This window comes from Melanotaenia boesemani, chromosome 13 (assembly GCF_017639745.1).
Source record: "Melanotaenia boesemani isolate fMelBoe1 chromosome 13, fMelBoe1.pri, whole genome shotgun sequence".
Classification (NCBI taxonomy): Eukaryota; Metazoa; Chordata; class Actinopteri; order Atheriniformes; family Melanotaeniidae; genus Melanotaenia; species Melanotaenia boesemani.
The window spans coordinates 21,984,374-22,011,083 of NC_055694.1; the positions used below are offsets into that span (position 1 = coordinate 21,984,374).

A 26,710-nucleotide genomic window follows, 5' to 3' on the forward strand; every position below is an offset into this window, starting at 1 on the left:
TTGGATGTTCCAAAATCAATCATATCTAAGCCGCCTTCCGCAACTGAGTTGCATAATATATCTTTTTTTAGATAATGGTGTTTGTTCTTCCATACAAAATTAAATAAAGCAGAATCAATATCTTTGATTAGTGATTTAGGGACATCCAGTACCATTGCTGTATAAATTAAACGTGATAATCCTTCACTTTTGGACAATAGGATTCTACCCTTGAGAGATAAATCTCTTGACAGCCACATATTAAATTTTGTTTTAATTTTATCCAATAAGGGATTGAAATTTAAAGCCAATCTTTCTTTCTCATTTTTGCAAATTTTGATCCCCAAGTAATTTATGACCTCCCTAACTGGAATACCATTTGTTACAGTACAATCTTGAATCCCGTCCTTTAGGGCAAATAATTCACATTTATTAATATTTAAAGTTAAACCTGACACCTTTGAGAAATGATCAAGACAATCCAGAGCTATTTTTATCTGATCTTTATCATATAAAAACAGGGTTGTATCATCAGCTAACTGGCTACATTTAATTTCGGTTCCATTTACCTGAATACCTTTGAAGTGATTTTGACTTATATGTAAAGACAAGGCTTGCATGACCAGCAAGAAAAGAAAAGGTGCAGCTGGATCCCCTTGCTTAATACCCCTACCAATTTTAAACCTAGCAGTAGTGCCAAAAGGTAATTTTACAGAACTATTACAGTTGTGATACATTGTACGAATGGCCCTTTGAAAGTACTCACCAAAGCCAAAAAATTCAAGAACGTCAAAAATAAAATGATGCTCAACAGTATCAAAGGCTTTATAAAAATCCACAAATAAAAAAAGACTGTCTTCATTAAGAAATTCTCTATAATCAATTAGGTCTAAAATTAACCTAATATTGTTTCCTATATGTCTACCACTCATAAATCCTGACTGACAGTCATCAATAGTACTGTGCAAGCAGGCTTTCAAACGATGTGCAAACATAGAGGAAAACAGTTTGGCATCAGAGTTGATTAAAGTAATTGGCCTCCAATTCTCTAAATTCAAGCGATCTTTATCAGATTTTGGTATCAAAGAGATAAGCCCTTGTGACATAGATGGGGGAAGACCACCAATTTCAATAGCTTCCTTAAATACACAAACCAAAAAATCTGAAATGTCATCTTGGAATTCTTTATAAAATTCATTTGTCAAACCGTCATTGCCAGGGGCTTTATTCTCTTTTAATTTGGCAATATTCATTTTGATTTCGTTTAAAGTAATTTCGTGATCACACGATTCTTTAAGGTCATCACTTATGCATCTTGCATTTTTCTTTATGTTGGATAAGAAAGCAGATGAACTGTCTAAGTCTAACTTACTAGTGTATAGTTTTTTATAAAAATTTGCAACAGAAGAGGATATAACAGTAGGGTCTTCAGAGATTTGGTCATTAATTTTGAGTTTAAATATGGAAGTAAAATTTGCGTTTCTTTTTTCTAAATTGTAGAAATATTTAGTGTTTCTTTCACCTTCTTCCAACCACTTCTTTCTGGATCGTATGAAAGCGCCTCTTGCTTTTTCATCATATACAGAATCCAATTCTAGCTGCAATTTACATAGATTGTCTTTATCATGCTCAGAGAGAATGTCTTTTCCATAAATATTGATAATTTCCTTAAGAATACTTTCTTCCTTAAACGTTTTTTCTTTTGCCAATTCTTTGCCTCTTTTTATTGCTAATAACCTTATTTGAAATTTTGTGTATTCCCAGTGGTTACCAAAAGAATTGTCTTTTTTTGCTTTTTCCCAGTTTTCAGCAATAGTTGCTTTTATAGAGCGTCTTAGAGGGGCATCTTTCAACAATGTATTATTTAATTTCCAATACCCAGTATTGTGTCTCTTCATTTGCGTAGTATTAGACAAGTTGATACATAAGGAAATAACTTTATGGTCTGTAAGTACAGAAGGTTCAATTTTTGCTTCTGAGATATGATTGTTTAGATCATTAGAAATAAGCCAGTAATCAATCCTGGATTGTTTGGACAGATCTTTGTTGCACCAAGTAAACTGAGATTTTCCAGGATTTCTTTTCCTCCATACATCACAACAGTTGAACCTAAGACAAATATTATTGGAGTCCCCGTATGAGCCTTGAAGCCTAGGAGGAGAGCAGTCAGATAGAGGATCAATGACTGAATTCCAGTCTCCTCCTAAGATCAATTTAGCGTTAACAAAGGTTGATAAACAAGTAGATATAGCATCTTCAAAATTTTGAAAGAGAATTCTGTTTTTATGACTACTATTGGTACCATATATGTTTCCTAAAATGAAAGTATTATCCAAAAACTCCACAATTAAGATTAACCATCTCCCATATTCATGAGTGATACATTTCACTACTTTCCCTTTAAAAGATCCTTTTAGAATAGCAACTCCGGCAGAGTGATTGGTCCCATAAGACATCCACATATCGTTACCCCATTGGTTTTTCCAGAAAAGAAAATCTGAATCAGAAGCATGAGTTTCTTGCAAAAAGACAAAGTCCACCTTAAATTTTTTACAAAACAAAAAAACAGCTTTTCTTTTTAACAAACCTCTTATACCCCTCACATTAATGGAACAGATAGAAAAAGACATTCAGAACAGGGATAAAGATAAAACGAACAAGTAGTTTCCTCTGTAATGGAAGAAAATTAAACTGATCCCAACCAACAGTGAACCATCCTTTATATAAAAAGGGACAATTATGAACCTGAGCAGTTATTTGTAAATATAAAAATTAGGTGCCGTTTTAACTGCTGTAACACATTGCTTTTAAATTTATTTTAATTATTTCTTTTTAGCAGGCAGCCAATAGCTAAACAAGAGTAAATCCAAGTATGGACCCGAGCCATTGTTATATTGCTGAGCCATACTAAGGCTTATGTTCTTTACCGTCAATAATGAGTTTTGCTCCAACGAAGAAAGCCTTCTTTCCTTCTTTCCTTGCTGCTTCTACCTTAGGCCACAGCTTATTTCGGATCTCTTTGTCCTTGGACGTTAGATCCTCGCCAAAGCGAAGTTTCCTCGTCTTCAGGAACTCAGATGCTTTAGCACTCTTCCAGATCTTCTCCTTGGTTGATCTCGCTATGAATCTTGTCAGCACCGGGCGAACCTTTCCCTCCTGTTTTTTGCCGAGTCTGTGACTGACATCCACATGGAAAGGCAGCGCATCTCCTGCGTCTGGGGCAACAGCCCGGCAGATATCGATGATCTTCTTTTGAACGTCTTCTCCTTCCTCCTCTGGTAAACCATACAAACGCAGATTCCATCGACGTTGATATCGTTCCGCCTCGTTGATCTTGTCTTCAGACTCAGAGAGTCTTTTTTCGTGAATTGCAGAAGAAGTTTTGACTGTTTGGAGATCTTTCTTCATATCTTGAATTTCTTGGAAAAGAAACTCTGAGTGCTCCTTCAGGTCGTTAATGGAGCTGGTATTCCGAGTTATCATTTGAGCAAGGCTGTCGGTGCTCTCCCTAATTTTAGCAGACACCATACGCACAATATTATCTTGCAACTCCAAAAGGGAGGGTTCACTCCTTACTTTTTTGGGGTTCGGAGTACTGGAGTTGGATTCTGGTAGCGGGGCAACATCCGCAATTGCGGCCGAATATGAATGAAATTCAGTCACCACATCCATTAAGCAGTTTCCGGGAGATTCTGTAAGGAGCTGCTTGCTTACCGAAGACTTTGTCTTGGTCTTTTCTCTGTCTCTTTTCTCCGACATAGCTGCTGCCTTTTTTTTTTTTTTTTTTTTTTTTTTTTTTTTTTTTTTTTTTTTTTTTTTTTTTTTTTTTTTTCCCCAAACCCGCGCTAGCTTGTAGCGGTAGTTTTCGGCGGTTAGCTAGCTTACTTGAGATACAACGAAAGGAAAGAAATACAGTCCAATTCAATGACTAGGTTCCGCTCCGTTATTGTTATCGCAGTTTAACAACGGCCGTTCTGAACACGAGAATGAAGACTATTGGTTCGTTGTTGAGAAATCAGCAAATTTGGTTTCAGCCACACAGGGACATGACTGTAACGGTCGCCATCTTGGTCCGACCCGTGTCGCGCCATCTAGTGGAATGTATTTGGACTCATTTCTGAGCTTGTATCCCTAGTTGTAGTGGGAGAAATTTGTTACACTCGCATTTTTCTAAAATTTGAATTAAACTATACTTTATTAATCCCAAAAAGGGGGGTAAAAAAGTTATTGCAGTACAGGAAAATTAAATAGCAATAAAAGTAGGTCAGATTATAACTAGTTGATAACCTGCTCCACAGAACTTTGGATTTCCAAGTAGCATTGCGGTATAGAGCTTTTGATTTTTATATTAAATGTAAAATAAAACATTTACTATATTTTCTCATTACACCACATTGATTTAAAATCCAATTATATATAAATTATTCATCAAGAAGTGGATATTATTGAAAAGACTCGCATATTAAAGCCCATCAGCATAAATCAGTTACTTCAATCACATTTTATTAATTATTTTTAAAATAATTTCTTAGCCACTGAGAGTGACACACTGCTGGTCATTATTATTGTGCAATTTTAACTGACTTTGTAGAAAATGCTAAAAATCCCAGAGAATTTTCTTGTTGTTATTTACTGAAGAATGTTTAACATTGACTTTGTGTCGCCTCTATGGAAACAACTTGTAAATTATTTAATGCATGCACATATTACAAACTGTAAAAATATTCATATTTTGCACACATATTTTTATATTTAACCTCCCAGATCATTTGGGGGTTTAAAAGGGTTCTTGTGCACATCAATAATTACATGCATGTGTATGCATGACCTGACATGTACAAATACTATTTTGGGTGACAGTCTTGGATCTTGAAGCAGAACTGCTATCTGAAGCACACATCCAACAGCAGAAAGAGGTTGCTGATAATGAAAAAATGGATTGTTTTTGTCAGACTGTCTGCACTGAGTCCCCCCAAAGACCAAAATATTGGTCCATTATCTTCATTCTGTCTTTACAGTTCAGTGGTGTTTCAAATAAGAATCTGAGTGTAATTTTAGTTACTTGCGTTTTGTTTTGTTTTCTTGTTTTCGACCTCTCTGTTGTTTTATTTTTACAATTATTTATTATTGTTATTGTTTTTATTGTTGTTGTTGTTGTACATAGATTTTTTCCTTTGACTGACAAAAAACAAAACAAAATACATCATCCGTCCTCTTCCGGCGTAGGAATTTGACGTAAAGAGCCGCGTAAATATATGGTGTTGGTAGTAAGTTGGGACGCTTCAGCGGCACAATATGTCACAAAAGAGGAGATGTACAACTGGCAGGAGAACGAAATGAGAGAATTTCTAACTATCCGGGGGCTGGAGACAATTCGTCACCAGATCACGGACACGGTAAGGGACTGTAGTCTACAGCAGGATGACCAAGCTGCTGGCGGGGAGAGGGGTGCACAGGTGCCACATGCAGGTGATCAGCAAGCAGTACTTAAAATATCACCAACAGAAGACCCGCTGCGGGATCCAACGCGTGGACTGGCTCTTCTATGATCTGTGCCACAGGGCTTTCTCTAATGCACCTACGAGAAACCTGGTGAAGCGACAAAGGAAAACGTCGCCCCCTCTTGCACCCGGTATGGCGGACCATACGCCGACACTGTCACCACCGTTTACCCCAACCGCCAGCCACGACCAGCAGCGACGAGCCCCAGCAGGTCGCAGTTAGCCTCTGGGATGAAGTTGACGACCGGGACATCAACAAGCACTTGGGCCCATTGGAGGCAGAGGATGAAGACGAGCAAGACCCCAAGAACAGCTACATACCATTAATGTCAGTAAGTAAGCTGAGTGTGTTTCTGTTTAGTTTGTCTAGAAAGGATACCTGATCAGTTAAAGGGGTGTGTGCGCTGCTCAACAGTGCCAGGGCAAACTGGGTTTGGAGTGAAGAGTGAAGTTAATCAGCCCAGGTGTTTTATGAGCTTGGCAAAACAGGCATCTGTAGAAATCTCTTCTAAGAGCTCAGCATTTCCATCTTTCCTAGATACACAACATACACTTGCCAACTTTACTGACTATATTATTTTCTGTCCATTTAATATCTAACACCACTCAGTTACAGAGTAACAGAACTGTAACAGAATCGTTATGCTGAGATTTTTTATGTATTGGCAGTGATATGTAAAGAAGACATCAGCCATGTTGAGCAGATGCTGTTTGTCTTCTTAGGGCAGACATCAGCTGTTTTACGCTTATGTTTGTTTGTTTGTTTTTCCCATTAGAGTGAACTCTGTGGTCCAGTGATTGGACAGCAGCATGTCCATTGTAGCCCATTTATATATTAACCTAATTTTTAAAATCTTTGTTGTCTTAACCAAATGTTGTTTATTGATATTGTATTATCAGATTTCTATCCTGTAGTAATGAAATATGAGCATGTAACTGAGCAAAATGTACTTTTTAAATTGTTATTCTGGTTTCTAAGCATGCAAATAGTTTATTTACTGTGCATTATAATTTTGTGCAGATAATGTCCACATCTCGTGCTTAAAGGCTTCTTACATCACACGTGTTGGCTGAATAGAATAGAAATACTTTATTAATCCCTTTGGAGAGTCCTCAGGGAAATTTGGGTACTGGGAACTTGTCAGAGTTGTTTTTGAAAGGAATAAATAATCTTGGTGTGAATATAGCAGCGAAAAGCCTGATTAGTGAGAAAAGCGCTTTCAGGCTGTAGTTGAACTTGCAAACAGTTTATTAATGAACAGGTACAAGTGAAGTATCACTATTACTTTAATGAGCGACTGCTCTGTCTTTGGTTCCCAGCATACACAGTTCCGACAAAGAAAAGGAAAACAACAGTGATGCAGCAAGTCTCAACTTTGGTGTCTGCAACAGTCGTGCAGCTTGGAGAGATGGATGCCGCCATGCAGGCGCAGGAGGACGCCCGTCTCCAGAGGTTAACGAACCACGAGAGAGAAATGCAGAACAATCTAATGAGTCAGCTAATAGCCATGAATGAAAAGATTGGTCAAGAAAACCACGAAAGGAACCACAAACTTGTGGACAGAATACTGTCCAGGTTCCCTTCTTCTTCAGCCCCAACAGGACGCTGACTGATTCTTCTGTGTGAGTGAAGGCTGCCACGGGGTTGTTTGCATGTGTGGTGCACTTTTAATTCTCCCCTCTGCCAGCTGACTAGTGCCTACGCCCACATTGGTTTCATTTTGACTGTCAGCGTAAGGAGAATAATTCACAGACGCTTGCCTTTAACCTCCCATCTGTTCAACTGTAGCTAAAACATCCAGGTTGGAAACCAGGTCATGTTCACACCACAGCTGTTCCAATTTTCTGCTCATCTAACTATGTTTTCATCACAAGTTAACCACGTAACAGATGTGACAGCGGTGATGAGAAGGTGCGAGGGCAGAAGAACAGACCTAATTTCAAATTAATGATGATGCTGCACAATAACATCCTATAAACCCAAATACACATAGACACACAACTGAGTAAGATTTTGAATGCATGGGCCTAATTTTCTATGTAACATGCCACTGGCTGGCATGGTCGCACGTATATTCATGTACAGTATGTACAAGTCCCTGATTTTTGCTTATTTTGCTTTATTTGTATTTGTATAAAATTGAAAACCTTTAAAATAAAGTTTTCAAAAAAAAAAAAGATTTTGAATGCATATTAAAGTCCACATTAGAAAACTAAAATATGCATCACAGAAAAGTGTTAACAGAAAACATATACTTACTTTATGCTAAACCCCAAATAATGAACTTGATCAAATGGACATCCTGAATTCATGTGATAAGTTTTAGTTGTTCCTCTAATCCTTTCTCACTTTATAAGTCTTACATTTGTTTTCTTACATTTTATGGTGAGATCTTTTTACCTCTGAAGTCACAGCTGTGAATGACTCCACACAGTTTGACCATGTTTTGGCTAAGTCATTTTGCTGCAGGTGCAGGTTATTAATTCCAGTTGTTACCTACCACAGGTTGGGCAGTACTGTACATGCAGCTGAGTACAAATAAACAGCAAATTATAAGGCAACTGTGGTGGATTTAAAGGTTGGAGGATGGTGAGGCTTTAATTTAATTTATAAGTATATTCTTGGTTATTGGATGTACCATCAGTCCCTCTTCTGATCTGCTATTTGAACAAATGAAGCATGAAGAAACAGGAATATAATGAGACATTGCTTTTATTTTAAAAATTAAGTTAAACACTATTAATATTTATTCTTATTTTATGACATAATGTGTCATTTCTTGTTTAGACATCCCAGATGTCAAGACTTCCTCAGAGCACACACTCCTCATTTATAGCTCCTCCAACAGCCTTTGTAGCTCCTCAAGTTAAATTTTAGGCGTGGAGAGATCCTTCAAGTTGCTCTTAGTTTAACTTGAGTGCTAAAGTCCTAGTACTTTTTGGGGCCACTATATTGTACCATGACCCCGAGGTGCAAATTACAACGAAACAGATAATATGACGACTCAAAAGAAATTCTCATAAAAAGAGAACAAATAAAACAGGGATTTTCCTACGCTTTTCCAAAACGAGTGCATTCCTCTCCACGGAACTTTGATAAGGATGGTTGCAGTTGACAGCCTGTAAGGAAGGGATCTAAGACTCCTGTCCTCAAAGGCTACTTTCCTGCAGGTTAAAGATGCTTTAACCCTCCTGCCTCAAATTATTAGGTCATTGTGCAGAACTTGACAAGCTGTTGGATTCGTTTAATTTTTGTTCAGGTGCGTTGCAGCAGGGAAGCATCTAAAACATGCAGGACTTTGACCCTTGTTCAAGGTTCGAGGTGCCTGCTGTAAAGTGTTCTGTTTAGATATGGATACAACTACATGTTGTAATCATCTGCAGGAATTATTAAACTCTGCTCAGACTACACGCAACATATGTAAGTAACAAATGACTTTAGGTCTGCAGATATCTCAGAAAAACTTATTTCTACTCGTTAGCAAGGGTTTTAGACAGTAAGTATAAAAATGTGATCTTCTTTTTTTCTAATGAAAAATCTATTAAAACGATCTGAGTTTAAGATTTTTGGGGGATCTGCATGACACGAGGTTATGAATCTGACACTAACACATTTCACCCAGCACTACATCCCAGTGACAGAGGAAGCCACAGTAAGCTACATATACCACTGTTACTCAGTAGGCAAAGAAAAACTCCTCCTCTGTGGTTTGTGAATGGTCGTTTTATTTGCAACACAGTTCCTAAAGCAGTATAAGGTGCTGGGAATTACAAGAAAAATACATATAGTAATTGATAGATGCAAAATTAGATTTTTTTCCAAGTACAACAATTCTAGAGAAACTTTACAAACCTGATTTTAGAAAAAAAAAATGCTGTTTCTCCTTAAACGTTGTCACGGGTGTCATTCTTTGCTGACACGAAATTCCCGGTTGCATTTAAATCTTGCCCGCAATCCGGGAGAAAACGTGTCATTGAAGAAAAATACCATCATGAAAAAAACCTTACCATGAAGGTGATGCACTTGCTTAACTGTCTTACTGGGCTACTGGTCCAGACCAGTGGTGAGCCTCTGGCAACATGTTTTCTGAGTGGTGTCACACTGTTGAAGCGAAACAGGCTTTGGTTCTTCTGTGTGGCTCCATCAGCTGGGATGTGTGTTTTTATTTTGTAGATACGTTTTGCATTGTTCACTGTTTACCTGTGTTTTACTGTTTTAGACCTGTGGTTTTTTTTTTCTTGTTTTGTTTTTTTTTTATGAAACAATAAAGTTTTCAACTGAAAAAATGTGAGTTTTTCCTAAATACATGCTCAAATGAGAGTTTAAGTGTAACCTGAAGTAAATAATTTGTGGGAGGAAGGAGGACATCTTCAGTCTGTCAGCTCAGGATGTGTTGTGCATTGTGGGATAGAAACGGACCCCATAACCAGCTGGGCTTCAGAATCACAGCTGCATTATGGGTTCCGTTACAATCCCACCCACAAAAAAATAAATAAAAAAAAAGATTCAGAGCTGGATTCACATCGGCACTGTTAAAAGAAAGGAAAAAAATGTAAGAAACAGGGAAAATTATCTCTGACATGTCAAAGAAATACAGTTTTAGTCACTTTGATTCCATCTTTTTAACGTTTAGGAAATAACTGAGTAGATTACCATACATTAGATTTTCCATAGTTTGGATCTTTTTTTAATACTTCATATTTGCTAACATTAATGTAAAAGCACGCCAGGATTGAGCAAGAAACTTGGACTGTTAGTGTGGAAGCTAATTTGAAAGTGAGAAGTGATCCTTGTTCTCACTGTGAGGCTTAAAAGATGTAGTTTAAAATAAAAAAAAGTAAGTACAGTAACTTCCTCTGCACGTTTTGATTAACCTTTTTCAGTGCAGATGCAACCTCATTTCACACTGCGTTATGAGTCATTACAGTATGCTTGAATGTTAATTCTTTCACGTGTATGGTATGATGCTGGAATTGTTTCTTTAACTGATGATCTTACTGATAACATGTTCACAGGCCAAACTGCAAAGAAACCCGTCTGAACAGCTACATACCTTCACTGGATTTAAGCAGCAGCAGAACTTATTCAGTTTAAATGAGTCAAGAGTTCATTTTTTATAGTGTTATATAAAGTAACAACCACTGAAAGCACCCTTTATCTCAGTGACGTAAAAGTTAGTCAAGTGAAAACCACTAACTTATAATTTAACCACAATGTGATTATTCAAACAAAAAATGATTTGCTGGTTCATACTAGTAAAAAAATAAATAAACACTGATTACAGGAAAACTGACATAAGTAAAGTTAATTCTCATTAGTTTTCAAGTTTGAGCGTATTTTTTAAAGCGGGTCTGGCACTGTAAAGAATAAAGCATTCTGGACTAATTTAAATTAAAATTAGACGGTTTTTGTGATGTGTACGCTTTTCCATGTTTGTCATTTCATTCTAAGAAACAGATTTAGATGAAAGATGAGATTAATCTGAACAGAATACCAAAGCAGTGACTCCAAGTCAAAGTTTATGTTCTGCATAAGGAGAAGCAGCAGAAAAATGCTAATGATACATCAGTTCCAGTTTTTCCAGAATGTTGGCATCGAAGAGGAAAAAAGCTAATTTTATATGTGAGGGCGGGGGGTTTACGCAACTAAAACCAGCTCCAGGTAACTTTTTGATACACTGGTACAAAGGTTTTGCTTTATGTCAGTGTATCATGTATTGCAGAAGATAATGTTTACCTATCATTTTCAGTGTTTATTACAAATGGCCTTGTGCAGTAAGTTGAAGCTCTTTCTTGAAAAACCTGTTGTGTTATCTAGTCTGAGACTGAAAAGAAAGTAAACAAAGTGGTACGGAAGGTCAGTCTTACAAGGAAGAGCTGCTAGTAATAAAAGGAAGGAGGTAGCTGAGATAAAAAGAGATTTATGTCTTATTACTGTCTGTAGCGTTTGAAATATGTCCCGAAGCCTAAATTGAAGCTGCGTGAAACTTTTCTGTTTCTAGAGCCAAAAGAAAAACAGGAAGATGACTTAAATACTGATGGGAGACCAGCAGCTCTGACATACTTTCAGTTTTTCATTTACACTTCAACACATAACAATCTCATGCTTGTTTTGTTTCGTAAGAAGTGGCCAAGAATCTCCACTAAAGTGATTAAAATATTGTTATATGAAAACAAAGTGAGAACAAGGTTTAAAAAGTTATGCTGAATAAGGACAATGAAGAAGTGGATCAACAACCAGCACTCAGAAATAAAGCAAGCTGAATAAACACATTACAAACACAAAAGAAACTGTTGGAGATTGACTCAAACTGTACAACTAAGTAATAGAGTTTGAAAAATAGGAAAAATGTTCCATCTCACCAGTGTCTTAGAGCTGTGTGTTGTCCTCTGCAGCCCTGTCTGCCAACAGCTCTGGTAGTCCAAACTTCCTCTTTAAATACTCCAGAGATTAATTTCACTTTCACTTCTCCTAAACGGACAAAACTCCTCCTTTCCTGTCTTTGGCCACGAAGTGTCCAACTCTTCTTCCTGCTGCTGAGAAAGACGGCAAATATCTTGTCATTATTAATTATCCTTCTTTCAGATTCACATTCACATCAATTTTTTTAATCTAAGAAATAATCTGGATTTTGTTTCTAAGTCACTCCACCAACCACTTAAGATGAAGTTCTCTTCAGGCCATCATCTTTATCGTCTTTATACATTTCATTGAAACATAACAACAATATTTCCTGCATGATCTCCTCATCACTTACACATTTGTGATTTCTAAATAAATACCACTTCAATCAAACATCCATGGCTGCTTCTCCGTTGTTCACTGTAAGCTGGTTGTCTGTGTTTAGGTGTTGGTTAGGTGATGATTTATGTTTCCTTTACTAGGTGTAAATCCCATTTCCTTCAGCTGATTTGTTTTAGTTTCCTAAAAACTTTGACTTCTGTTTCTGCTCATTTATTTATCACCAGTGCATTTTCTGTTTTCAAAGATATTTGCTTTGAGTTTCCTGTCCTGACGCTGACGTCTTTATTGGTTGACCAGGTTTTTTTGGGTTTTTTTTCCCCTCTTTACAACTTTTCCGTTTTGATTTTACCTGATCCATGTTCCAGACATGAAAAGAAACCAACATCATTAGCCACTCTGTGTGAAATTATCCAAACTTTTATAGTCGCTTCTCAACTGACATCTTTTGGGGTTATGTTGCAACTTTGCAGCTACTTTCAAATCAAACTGTAAACCCCTTATTGTTATTGCTACAGTTAGCCTTAGCGTCAGCATAAAATCTTTGCACTTTATTTATTTTCACTCAGTGTTATGTCAGATATTTGTTGTGCCTGTGCACTTTTTATTTTTAATGGTTACTTCAGTGTCAAAATGTCCTGTCTTGTCTTCACCGTGGGACAGTGTGAAACATAATTTTGATTCCTCTGTATGTCTTGTATATGTGAAGAAATTGACAATAAAGCTGACTTTGATTTTGACTTTTCTGCCAGGTTCTGCAAGTACTCTGTGCTGGCATTAGTTTTTGACCTTGTAATTTTCAGTTCAATGAACAAACGTATTTTTTTCTTCATAATCAAGTGATTCCACATTTCTTCCTCTACTTTATCTAGACAAAATAGCTGATTAATTAATAATTTATACCAAATTGCAGCTTCGTTAGGTTCTACAAAGCAAGAATGTTCAATTGTTGAAAAAAGTTTCTTTAGGAATGACAATTCCATAAGTTTTCCCAGTGGGTTTGCAAGCATAGCTGCCTTCCAGATCACTCAGATTGAATATCTACCTCAAGGTCAAGGCTGGCACATGGGAAAGACCAGCCTGTTTTAGTCATTGCCTCTAAACTATTTACTTAACTGTCTATTCCTGTTAGTTACCCTGCAACACTGCTTCTTTCATCCTAAAATTTGCTTCATGAATTAACTTACTGTATTTTGGTCTGCAGCCTTAATCAGTCACTGGGTTTACACAAATTATAAATATTTTTTCTTTACCTACTAACCAACACCGAAACCTTCCCGGGTCATCATTAGTGATATTTACACTAGTAGTAGCACTGGCAGTCAAGACAGAACTTGTCATACAAGTAGCATCTGGCTTCGTTAAACTATATTTTATTGACTGGTGTTTCGTTTCATGGGCGAAACCCTCATCTTTCCATTGTGCTAATTGATGTCTGTAAATTGACTCTTCCTCTGTGTTAATTAGAAACTTCTGCTTGCCACAAGATGGATGTGGGACAGGTGTGACCAACGGAGCATGACGGGACAACTCCCATTAAGTCCATTTGGGTTTCAGCCTGGAAAGTCCGGTGGATTCAGAGAAGAGCTTCATCCTCCCAGGAGACGATGAGGTGAGGTGGGTGGAGACAAGGTGGTTGCTTGTTCTCAGGCATCTTGTATGTGCCGGAGTGAAACGCAGTTTGCCAGCAGTGCTGCAGGTTTGGACTGACCAGATTGAAATAAGATCATTGTATTTCTTAAGCAGACATGGAAACTAATGTGAAGTTGCCTACAATAAAACTACAAATTTGGTACATTAATCTGTGTAAAGTGGGCTTGTATCTTTCCTACTTTAATGTACGTCTTTCCCCATTCTGTTTTTACAGTTAGGGACCATTACTTTCCAGATAAAAATTAAATTTTAAAAGGTGAAAATGCTAAATTTGTCTCCAAACAATTCAACAAGATTTGCCCAGTATTTTTCTTTCAATTCATTTAACACTGCTACTTTATGATAGTCTGAAATTTTCCTGGAAAAACCAAAGAAGTGCCTGAATTGTAAAGACTTTTTCAGATCATCTTTTCGCACTTTACAAACTGCAACTTAAATGTAATGATCTGCATTAGCTGAAGAGAGTACTTTGCTCTTGCTGGGAGCGTCTTTGACGACTACAGGCTGCAGCAAGTCTTCTGAGTGTCTTCTTCCAGGTAATGAGAGCCCAGTAACAAAAACCTGCTGACTCTTCAGGGTTTTAGACAAGATTCTTATTTTTAACCAAATCATTTCAGATTTTTTAACAGAATTGCATAAGTGACTCAAGAGAGACAGAAAAAAAGGACAATAACTTTAGGAAAAAAAAAAACTTTTATTGACTGACAATTTGTTTGTTTTAAAAATGGACACAGCAGAACACTGAAGACACGAACATGACAAGCAATGATTTTTTTTACATTTGAGTAAAATGTGAGCCTAATAATAAATGCTGTTTTTCCAACTATCCAAAACACACACATTTACATTAAACAGACAATGCATAGATGACACTGGCAGGAAGACTGATGGCTCCTCGGAAGAGTGGAGTAAGTGAACTGATGTCTTATTGTATCACATATTTGCTCAGTTTGTGTAAAATGAGGAGTCGGCCTGGTCTGGCAAGTAGTGTGCGTTTGTATTCTCCATCTGAAGGCTTGCTTTCTTCTCAAAAGAGACGTTTCTCATAACTGTGGGAGACAGAAGAGTCAGAGGGGGACAGATCACGGGACCATCTATTATGCTTTCTGAGGTTTCCTGTTAAGACAGACACTCCAGTAGCCAGAATGGCACTAAGAGGAAGTTTTAACTGAGGGCTTGTGGCTGTGGTAAAGACATGAAACTACATTTTCTAAGACAATGGAATGGGAAACCAAACAAAACCAAGTTAAAATACACATAAAAAAGACAGCAGTTTGTTTAACTAGGTGTACCTGTGTAGACTGTGGACTCCACCCTCCATCTGAGCAGATGTTGTCCTCTTTTCAAATTTTAGATCTCCAGAATACATCATGGCTCTACGGGGAGAAAAAACACTGTTACGATAGCAATGCCAAAGCAAAGAACACTTGAGAATAAATGCAAAGGTAAGCAAGACTAAGGCTATCTAACTTCTTACTACATACAAAATGTTAGGGAAGCACCAATCACTCAGCTGCAACCAGTGACCAGCAGGTCAGGTTTGGTAGTTGGTCCAGTTAAAGCATGTTTACAGTGACATACTTGCAGACAAGGATGCAAATTTAAATATCTTTATGTCAAAAATAAGCCATGAAGAACTACTATCATAACATTTTGGACAACTGACTCAATGTGACACTTTAAGCAGCATCAATCTCCTGAACATGCCCAATTTAAAGCTAACAACGGCAAAACTAAATTTTAAAACTGATGAGACTACAGCAGTAGTTTCCAGGACTTCCACAAGTCAGTTTCCACTGAGGTTTCAGAAATGTGACACATCTGCACCTTTTTGTTAAATTTCCAGATCGAAAGATAAGGTCGTGTAAACTCCTGCAGTCCTGGAAAGTTCTAGTCAATGTTTTATCATGAACAGTTTTAATATTTGCTTTATTCTAAGTTCATCTTTTTAAATACAGTCATTATGTAGTTACAGAAGTCAGTGAGTTACACTCAGCAGACACCAGTCGGTGCTTTTGATTCAGAAACCCTGAACTTTTAACCATCTGGAACAACTCAAACCTTAAAGAGCTGTCTTGGGAAGTTTTACATAAAGTTATTTCCACATAACAAAGTTATTTAGTTTGTCACAGAACATTGAAATAGTGTGGCAACATGGATCATGTTACACACACAGACTCCATGTGTAATGCAGAGGTGATGCATTATAAAAATCCAAAATGGTTGCACTGTGGAGCCCTGATTTTATATATATATATATATATATATATATATATATATATACATATATATTGTATGGTCCATTTTGAAGCTTGCATGTCAATTAGAAATTTTATTTGAAATTGTGTCCATAAAACTAGGTAAATTGCACTTTTACTCATGAAAGTGTGTACTGTTGGTGACTTTACCTGAGCTGCGTGAGACTTTTGGCTCCAATGTCCTGACAGGAGTGCTGAATGCCAGCCAACAGGTACGGGACAAATTTGTGGATGGAGCCTTTGTCCTGCACTGCTCCAGAGACACCCTGAGCGACTTTAATCTTATCACTCTCACTGTAATATGGGGGGAAAAAATATATAGTTAAATGTGTTTGGTGGCTGTTCACACACAACATTGTCACTTAAACTTCTGTTTTCAAGCTATAATGAATGGATAGAACGAAAAAGTGGTTGCCCCTTTAAGTCGGCAGCAGACTGTATTAGAGCCAAATCAACAACTTCGACAGAAATCTTATTGGACACTCTTCTTCTACCCCAACATGCTAACTGAAAGCATACACCAGGAAGAGAGGAAGAGCAAATTGCAGTTATATTTTAACCTCTGTGTTAAAAATCATCCTGTTGCTCGCTAAAAGACGATGTGCTTCCACAGCTTGTGTGCTCCCACCTAGTGGATCAATATTTGTAATGATGTTAGCTAAATAAATCCATACAGTCTATTGTGTTAAGGGAAAGGGATTGCTGTGACCAAATTTCCTTATGAAAAGCTATTGGATAAAGTGTCTGCCACTCTATTTTCTTCCGGTGGGTTCATCGGTTTTTACTACAGAAGGCAAAATAAAAAAGGGAGGGGAATAATTTGGCTCAATTCAATGAAGAACTGTCCTTTAAACAGTTGTATAAGAGCAAAGCTCTTGCATAGCTGCATTTCTGTACCTGAAGTATCTGGTTTGAGACCCCAGGTTTTTATCCATGGCATCCAGGGAGCCCATGCCACGGTATTTCTTCAATCTGATGCCGTCAGAGAAGAAATATTCACCAGGAGCTTCAGTGGTGGCAGCCAGAAGAGAGCCCATCATCACTGGACACACACACAAAAAAAAAAACTGAATCATTTTCATGAGATAGATAATATTTTTCATGTGCAAGCAGGTTTAACGAAGGATTTTAAAAATATGTATTGGAGCTTTACAGACTTCCTTCAAATCTTACAGTCAAATCTGAGATAAGGTCTTTTAACTCTGGTTCATAAAACCCATCCTTACCTGTTGATGCTCCAAGTGCTAGGGCTTTTGCAGTGTGTCCAACCGTCTGGATGCCACCATCAGCGATTACTGGAACACCAAAACGCCTAGCGTACTCTGAAACTTTATAGACAGCTGTAGCCTGGGGTCTGCCACATGCCAATACTGATGGGGTGAAGAGAAGAGAGATGGCAAAGGATTAAATGAAAGTAAAGCTGAGCACTCTAGTCTTGTGACTGTGGGCTGTCCAGATGTTCCATCTCTACCAGTCTGTGGATCTCTGATATACTCTGATATACAAAAGGGATCTCCAACTCTGGTTCTCAAGTCCCACCATCATGCAGGTATTAGTTGTTTCCCTCCTGCAACACACCTGACTCAAATTAATGGGTCAATAGCAGACTTGTGCAGAGCTTGTCAGAGATCAATTTATTTTGAATCATGTAAGTTGCAGCAGGGAAACATCTTAATACCCACAACAGAGTGGGCCTTGAGGATGAAAAGTTGTTCAGTGTTATCTAATGTTATCTAGTTCCAAATTAGAAACAAAAATCCTCAGCTAGCTGATACTTTGATTAAATAAAAGAATAAATAAAAACAAACAGTTGAGAACATGTATAGTTAAAGGTCTCAGGAAATAATGGGATGAAAAAAAAAAAACAGTGAATGAGTAGACAGACTTGATGTGTTTGTTAAATGTCAGAAATTTCCAAATGAGGAAGTTAAATTTGTCACATCAGCAGAGAAATATCACACTGGCACAAGATTCCCAACCCAGAGGAACTATTTTAGTTTAATACAGTCACTGGCTTTAACAGTGAGTTAAAAAACATCATGCAAGAGTCCCACTAATAAATCAAACAGACACTATAAGAATTCCAGCAACGGAATAATCCCAGTTCCATTTTTTAAATACCATTAAACACATTTTGCTTCTTGTCAACTCAGAACTGCATGGTACTTACCCAACTAATGTTCCTAAATGTTCCCAATTCAGGACCTAATATTTATTTGGCTTTTATTAAGAGGTGTTAAAACAATTCCATCATTGCTCTTCAGACTCTTTACATATAACAGTAATTTTCATTTATGATTACTCAAATCATGAAGAAAACATCCAAAAATGGGGGGAAAAAAAGATGAACCCAACCAGCCCCATCACCACTGCAACATCTGCTAAACAAGGACACCATGTGGCTGCAAGTTATGTAACTAAGCAACCCTCTGCTGATAATGATAATCTCAAAGTCAGGAATGTGTGTTAAATGGATGAGAGCTGTGGTTTCAGTCCAGATACAAGTGGACATGTGGGGCTGACAAAGCAGCACAAAAGGTTTGGACTTTAGTATCCCTGCACGAAGCATGTGAGTCTTTATCTGATGACATCACCAGACAAACAACCAAAAGTTAGTTAAGTGGCTGGAGGGAGAGCGACAGTCATTTAAAATGATTAACAGATTAGTATGGACACAGAAATAAGCCAAACCCCAAAACCCCAAAACCCAGTTCTCAAAACCTACAACTACAGATGCAAAGCTGTTACCCAATCAATGCAGCAGGCTGTGAGGTAAGGGAGAGGGACTGTAATAGTGGAGCCAATCAAGGCTCAGAACAAGCCAGCAGGGAAACTTACTGGAGTATCCTGTAACAGTGGTTGGGGTTTTGGGGCTGTGCAGCTTTATAGCTGGTGGTACACTGAGGACAGCTGGACATGGACACAAACACATACCAAACAGAGGTCGAGGAGAGGTTTTAAGGGAAAACATTGGACAGAGCGGGAGAAGACGGTAGGAATACAGCAAAATTAAAATTAAAAACGAATAAAAAAAAAAAGAATATAAAGAAAAGAATGTAAACATAAATCATAACCCAAGATGGTGGAAATGGGAAAATCCCTGCTGAAAATTGTCCCACAATGTCAAATATGTTAAACTGGTTGCTGTTTCATAAAAACACAGAAAATTAAACCAATAAAAAGTTCTGCCACCATTACGACGCTGTCTTGTAATTCTGTCCCAGCATTAGGATCAAAGAAAACTTTTAACTTGTTGCTTTATGCTGCTGAATCAAAGTCATTCCAACCATTCAATCAAAGAAGCCATCTCCTAACATACTAGCAACGGTAGGTTAAAAGGCTCCAAATTGGCAGAGATATGTAATAAATGGGTAAGATAGTGTGATGGGTGGCATTTTCAGTTTGGCCATCAGTCACTCACCCTCCTGTGTGATGCAGATGGAGCCGCTCCCCATCCCCACTCTTAGTCCATCTACTCCTGCGTCGATCAGGTTCTTAGCCTGAGCTGCAGTAACAACTGCCACAGACAGAGGGAGACAGAAACAATTAGAGCTAAATAATGACAACATGGCCAAAAAGCTACCATCATTATCACACTATCAATGACATCAAGGAAGCTCAGTCAAACGTTCTGTTCAACTATTCTATTTGTAGACTAAGAAATATGACACTGGAGATTTGTTTACAGTCAGCCAACAATAAATGTAGGATGTACTTTATATTTTAGATAATGTATCAACATTTATTCCATTGTTCATTCAGGATAGTTATTCTTTCCAGCTTTCACTAAGGAAGCAAAGATTTATTAAAAAAGAGGTTTTCATGCCAATTCAAACTTGCACATTTCAGCATGTAGGTAGGTAAAATATAGCTACCATTTCCTCCAATGACCTGTAACTGGGGGTACTTTTCTTTGATATATTTGATCATGTTAATCTGGTAGATTGAGTTGCCCTGAGATGAGTCCTGTAGGTGAAGAAGAAACACATATCCACACATTATTACATGCACAGACTAAAAAGCAAGTATAATCTGGACATGAATCCAGATCACACAAAAAACACTTTACACCCCATTACATTTTTTTTTTAATTAAATGTTTTTAAATTAAATGTTTTTAAATTTACTGGATGTTTTACACTGCTCTCGATACACGGTGCACATGCACACGGCAGAAATGCTATTCCCACAAAAAAAGCTATTCTATTTATTTGTTTTATTTTAATAAAAATGTTATTTAAAAATCTATCACATTTTCTGGTCACTTTAGTCTATTCTTTGTTTGTCAGTATTTACTGATGTCCCTCGGGCCCCCTAAATTGATTTCTTTTTCTTATTTAACAACTTTCAGTTACAGTTAAAAAGGTGGTTGAATGAAGGGTTGAATATTAATTTAATCTTTGTGTTCTTTATTAAAAGTAGGTCATTAAGCAATAGCATAAAATGGTCAGGACTGCACTTAAAATATATTTTAAAATGTTTTTTTTTTATTATTATCAATATCAATCAGTATGATTTTTTTTTTTTTAATCAATGGTTTTTTTTTTTAATATCATCCAGCTCTAGTTGGCTCCTTGTCTACATGGTTGACATGGTCCTCTTCTACCTCTAAAACAAGTCCTTACCAGTACGACTACATCCACCCCACTCTGCACCAGCAGGTCCAGTCTATATTTGTCATCATTGTGGGTACCAATGGCAGCACCACACAGCAGCTGTTTTCGAGAGTCTTTGGAGGCCAGAGGAAAGTCTCTGTTCTTCTTCAGGTCTGTGCGGGCAATGATGGACACCAGGGAGCCCTCCTCATTAACTATGGGCAGTTTCCCTGCAGAAAGAGCCACAAATATGAAAACACAACTCCTACATGTAGGCTAATCTTGTCATATACTTTTATTTTAACTTGTACTTTGTGTTCATTAAAGACATAAAGCAACTTTAACCAAGAGCATCATCATCACCTTTCTTACTCCTCTGAAGGATTTCATTTGCTTCTTTCAATGTCACTCCTGCTGGGGCAACCACTAGATCCTCTCGTTTTGTCATCACCTGTCAAGGCAGTAACAAAAATATTTAGAGAAACCTAACCTTCTGAGATGATCTTAAAATAAAAAAAGCCTAAAACTTGTGTCTATATAAGATTTGCTATGTGTTCATGTAGACTCTCCTTCAAGTTATGGCAATCCTGAGATCCTAATAGTTTAATAACAAATCAGCATTCTTCTTTTAGTCCTCAAAGATGTTTCACCTCTCACTTCTAAATGAATAGATTGGAGTCATATGAGCATTTCACACAGACATGTATCTAGTTCTAATACTGGCTCTGTTCTCAAGTCTCAGAACCTCTGTGCTTTTTGGTGAACTGGTCCTGATGCACACCAGCTTAACCAGAACCAAGTGGATGGACCTTATTACACAGAAATAAACAAACAGCTTGGAGTTTTGGTCCTGAAAGTTGATGGTTAAGTCATCAAGGATGACTAAGGATGTCAACACGAGCTTATATAAATCACATGTTTGTTTATGTTTTACTTGATTGAAACTGTGCAATGCTGCACTTGTGTGAACAGTGACTGACATTACTGGTCTGGCTTCAGCTCTTTTTTCCCCCACTTTATATAAACATAAGTAATACAGCAGTCTGACCGTCAGGTGCATCTGGCCTTTTACTATTGATGACATCACCATTCATGATTGAGAACCTTTTTTCTGTGCCTGTTGAGAACCAAGAACTGGCACCGTCCGGGTGTGAAAGCCCTATGAGTCCCAGGACCCTTAACAACTTGAGAGTCATTGAGATCTCACATGTTATTAAAAAAACTAAAATCATGTGGGTTAGTTGGGCTATTGTGGACATGTGATTTGTTTACCCTCACAACCCTAACACAGGTCATTAGGGTCACTGTCTATGCGTTCTTATATGTAAATGGGAACATTTCACAATTATTTACTGTGCAGCTAGATTTAATTAGGGATTTTACTGGTTGTCTTTATTTGATTATGCAAAATATTTCCTTTTTCCCTCTTTGACTATTGGCAAAAACTGAGTTATACAGTGTTTTCTGACGAAAAGTCCTCCAGCAGTTAGAATGAATCTAAAGCAGCGAATCCCAGAGAAACCAATATTAGTTTAAATCTGTCTAATAAAAACACCATCAATAATAAAGATGCATTTTAACTATTTTCTTAAATGAGTATCAAACTACCATCATATGTTTAGCCAAAATATTGTTATTGTCGAGGACAAAAAGTAATACCACCTCTGAGCTACTGCCTAGTCTTCCAAGGAAATGTGGAAGGAACAAAAAATAATAATAATAATGATAATAATAAAGAAATAAATAAAAAAAAAAAACACAGTATCCAACATAGAGGACAATAGGGGTCAAATGCCTGAAATACTGAGGTTTTTCCCCCCGAACACAGACAAGATTATGACCCAGCAACATTGCTGGACAAGAACTGGTTCATCCTAAAGAAAAGTGTGGGCTAGAGCAGCAAATCGGTCTTATGCAGATCTATTTACAGACTCAGTAGATCACCTACAATTTCAGACAAATGAGCACACATTTTCAAAGAGGGATTGGGAAAAGAGCAAAGGAAGCCATCTGTGGTAAACTAAAATAATCATCACTAAACACACAGAGTGTCTATGACACCACCTATTAAAAAAATATAATGCAACTTTCACATCCCTCCCTATATGGTTTTAACGTGAGCATGTAGATTCCTGTTGCCTTAACGATACACAGGATAGATGGATGGCATGACATTAACATCCCTCAAAGAGCTTAGGATTGCAGTAGAGGTTAAATACTTTGGATTCCTGACCAGTGAGTTAGAATGAAGGACACCTTATTAATGAGATTGATCTTTAGGAACAAAAATGTCAAATTACACTAAATTTCAACCCAACATTATATTTTATTAGTAGTTATTATTCATAGGTTTCCTAGTTGAAATAGAATAAAATTTCAACATACATTGCTGACAAATTATTATGGTAACAGCCACTTACAGCGTCTGTCATTAATGGTTCTAAAGAAAGGGGAGGAAAAAAAAGTTTTTTTCTAAGCTTTACCAGGACTATTCACCTCGCTTAGTGGCAGGTTGTGATCGTCCTCTTTCAGGAAATCAATGTCTCTGGAAGAGATGATGCCCACCAGCTTGCCGCCCATTTTGCCATTATCTGTGATGGGGATACCACAAAACCCATGTCGCGCTTTGGCCTGAAAGACATCCCGCACTCGCTCGTTGGGACTCATTACTACAGGGTCTGTGATGAAGCCCTGCTCATATCGCTGGAACAAGGAAGGGGGGGAAATGAGGGGAAGGGAACATAGGGATGTGGGAAAGTTAAGGATAGCAGAAGACAGAGCAATATTGGGATTAAAAAGAAATCCCTGTCTACATTCTACAGCTGGAGAGCAAGGGAAGTGGATGAAAACACTGCTCTACCAGATCTTACAATCACAACGCTGCAAACTAGGGCTTAAAATATGCACAAAAATATCATGCAAGATGAGGATACTCAAAATTAACAAAAAGGAGACTACTGATTTAAAGGAGTCATGACACTAACAAGCAAGAGATGGGAAGCTGAAAGAAAAAATGGAGACAGTTGCTTTTAACAGTTACTGTTAAAAAAAAGAGCAAATAAAGTACGTTAAAGAATAACAGTAACAGAAAATCAATAACACTACCTTGACTTTGCGAACTTCATTGGCCTGGAACTCTGGAGTGCAGTTGTGATGAATGAAGCCAATTCCCCCCGTTAGCTGACAGAGGAACATGTGTGAGCATTGCCTTGTCCACACTAAACATCAGCAAATGAGAACCAAAGGAAACTGTGTGTTTCAGTCTCATACTCACTGCCATAGCAATGGCCATGTTGGCCTCTGTTACTGTGTCCATAGGAGAGGACACAAATGGGGTTTTCATGGTGATTTGTTTTGTGAGTGCTGATGTCAGGTCCTAGACAAAAAAATATAAACATATTGCAATACTAAGAAATTAATCTTCATTCTCACCTTACATTTCCCAACACTGAACATTGTCCCAAAGTCAGATTAGTTTAATGCAACATAAGCTCGTCTCAGACTTGCTGTGTTGTTAATTGATTTTTCACTCACCACTTGGTCAGCAGTGAAGTCGATGTAACCTGGCAGAATAAGGAAGTCACTGAGGGAGAGAAAGAATAGCCGTTTAGAGTGGGGGAAAAAGTTTTTCATCTTGCAACAACCATCTACACTGTTAGCAATAAAATTGCCTGATCTAATCAAACAAGACAAGAAAGGACTGATTTACAATCCAATGCCTCACAGATTCTTATTTTAAGCATCTGACATCATGGAAAGAATACCTACAGAGTCAGACCTTTTTGTTTATTAGGGTCTCAGTTGAGTCATTCTTTTAACTGGCTTCACTTCTTTTCTTTTTGCTGGTGCAAAAGTGGGTTTGAAGTGAGGACAAGCAGCAGAAAAGAGTAGCTCTTAAATGGAGGGGAAAACATCTGCAAGCAGGAGGTGTTATCTTCGAGCAGCTACTATCTGTCTGAGCGCTGACATTTATTGCACGTTTATCGTGTCATTTATCACTGCCGAGATAAATGTTCAACAAGGGGAAAAAAGGATCACCATACACCTTCTTGTTAATGTACAACTAGAACACAACATAGCACATTCCTTGACTTAATTCATCCATTAAATATCACGCTGTTGCTTGGCAATAAGACAACTCAGGTGTGTATCTGCCATTAGCGCTTATGGCAGCTTCTCCACTAAATGGTACATGTGACAGCTGAAATTACATTTAATTTGTGCAGACTCTACTTACAAAGTGTGGTGTGTTAATAATTCAAAACAATTTGTTATTTGAGCATGGAATACCTAAGTAACACCAAGTCTAATCAGGCAAGACCTTCCCTCACTCCACAGCATTTTTTTCAGGTAAATGTGATCTGGTGTCAAATCTTTAGCTACAACTTTATCAGCTTTGAACTCCCAAATACTTTGGTTAAGCTTTGAAATATGTAGCTTGTCAATTTGTTCCACAGTTAAGAAGGATTTGAACATAGAGCACTGCATTCGAGCTGTGTATGGTTATTATATTCTTCCCAGGGCAGGTACCTCTCCTCTCACTCTAGTGTAGACTGCTGTCTTATTGTAACTCCCCTCCCATGAGATTTCACAGTATCACTCCTTAAGCCAGATTTAAGATCTTTTTCATAATCTGGCCACTTCTAGCACTTCTAATTAACAAACTTGGTCCCAGCTGGAAATGCAGGCCATAAGCAGACCTTTATAACATGCTGATAATTACAGAGCTGCTGAAAGAATGACCCAAAAAATTATTTTCTATTCTACTTGAACTGCTTAATGTTATTATATTGTAGATATCAAGCTGTTAATCAAGACACTCCGAAAGTGCACGCGCGTCTTTTACTTGTATGTGAGCCCATCTCCACCGTTGAACAGCTGCTGCCCAGTAAGCCCGTCTTCGGGAACGTAACCGGTCTGTCCGCTGATGAGGTAATCGGCCATGACATATAAACAGAACTTCCAACTCCTGACAAATTACCTTAACGAGCTCTTAAGACACAAAACAAACAAATACACGCACGCACACACAGACACACACACACATACACTGTCCACGCAACAGTCTAAAAAAGAAACCCGAGAACTTTCTTCCCTGGCGCGGTGGCTTGACCTCCCTCCCGGTAAGCTAACTGTTTAACCCTCTTCCAGCTCCTCACAACTTCAGGCAGCTGCGCTGACCCCAGCTGTCTGACTGTCTGATACGTTAACGATAAAAGTTGAGCAGGAGGGGTCGTTTAAAAATAATGTCGTTTTACTAGTTTTTCTGTTAGCTTACGCCTGCTGCTCATGTTATGCCCGCAGCTCCCTCAGACACGTGCAACCCTTTCCCTCTGACAGCTTCCGACAATAACGTCACGTCCGGTTTAATCTCTTGCTCATTTTGACATATATATATATATATATATATATATATATATATATATATATATATATATATATATATTTCCCCATTGTACATAGTTTTAAACTGGTCTGGTCTAAATTAACACTGCAACATGTCTTATAATGGTATAATGGAGGTTCTGCTTGTCCTTCTTTGAACACTTGAGGGCGCCATTGACGTCTGCCAAATGACTGTAGAAGGTTACTTCTGAATATGTAACTGGGTCACACACAGGATGTCGAACAGAGCAGTGGAGCAGTAAATACTTTCTTGGCACACTGTTACACTTAACTATATAAGGCTATAGCAGAGTCACTGGGCCCTGCAACAAGGTGCCAGTTTGATAATGTGAAAGGTAGCTTGGTTACTGCACAAGCCAAAACAGCAACAAGTCTTTTGCTTATTTTATACGTTAAAGCTTAAGTTGACAATGAAAACAAAACAGGGACAGGCAATGAAGTATTCATGTGTATTTTTATCATTTGTATTGTTGCACAAATGAGACCCCAATATTTATAAAATTTCAAATGTAATCTGAGTACCTGTGCTAGAGGGCATATTAGAATGATGCAAAGCATCCAACCATTTTCTTTTTT

General features: G+C 37.7%; 1 protein-coding gene across 2 annotated transcripts; it reads right to left on the reverse strand.

Moving 5' to 3' along the window:
• Window positions 1-14,673: 14,673 nt before the first annotated feature.
• impdh2 (IMP (inosine 5'-monophosphate) dehydrogenase 2) lies at window positions 14,674-26,072 on the reverse strand. Of its 2 annotated transcripts, XM_042003883.1 has the most exons (15): window positions 25,575-26,072; window positions 24,263-24,311; window positions 24,003-24,104; window positions 23,834-23,908; window positions 23,225-23,431; window positions 21,092-21,179; window positions 20,759-20,958; window positions 20,009-20,099; window positions 19,555-19,650; window positions 18,972-19,043; window positions 17,360-17,503; window positions 17,031-17,175; window positions 16,284-16,427; window positions 15,168-15,251; window positions 14,674-14,924 (listed from the first exon to the last, which is right to left on the reverse strand). In XM_042003883.1, exons 1-15 carry the CDS (start codon window positions 25,670-25,672, stop codon window positions 14,903-14,905), a joined length of 1,617 nt encoding a protein of 538 aa, XP_041859817.1. In that variant the 5' UTR covers window positions 25,673-26,072; the 3' UTR covers window positions 14,674-14,902. The 2 variants fall into 2 exon arrangements, with proteins under 2 accessions (XP_041859817.1, XP_041859819.1); XM_042003885.1 differs by lacking the exon at window positions 18,972-19,043 and having other exon boundaries at window positions 25,575-26,071.
• Between the last annotated feature and the right edge of the window lie 638 nt (window positions 26,073-26,710).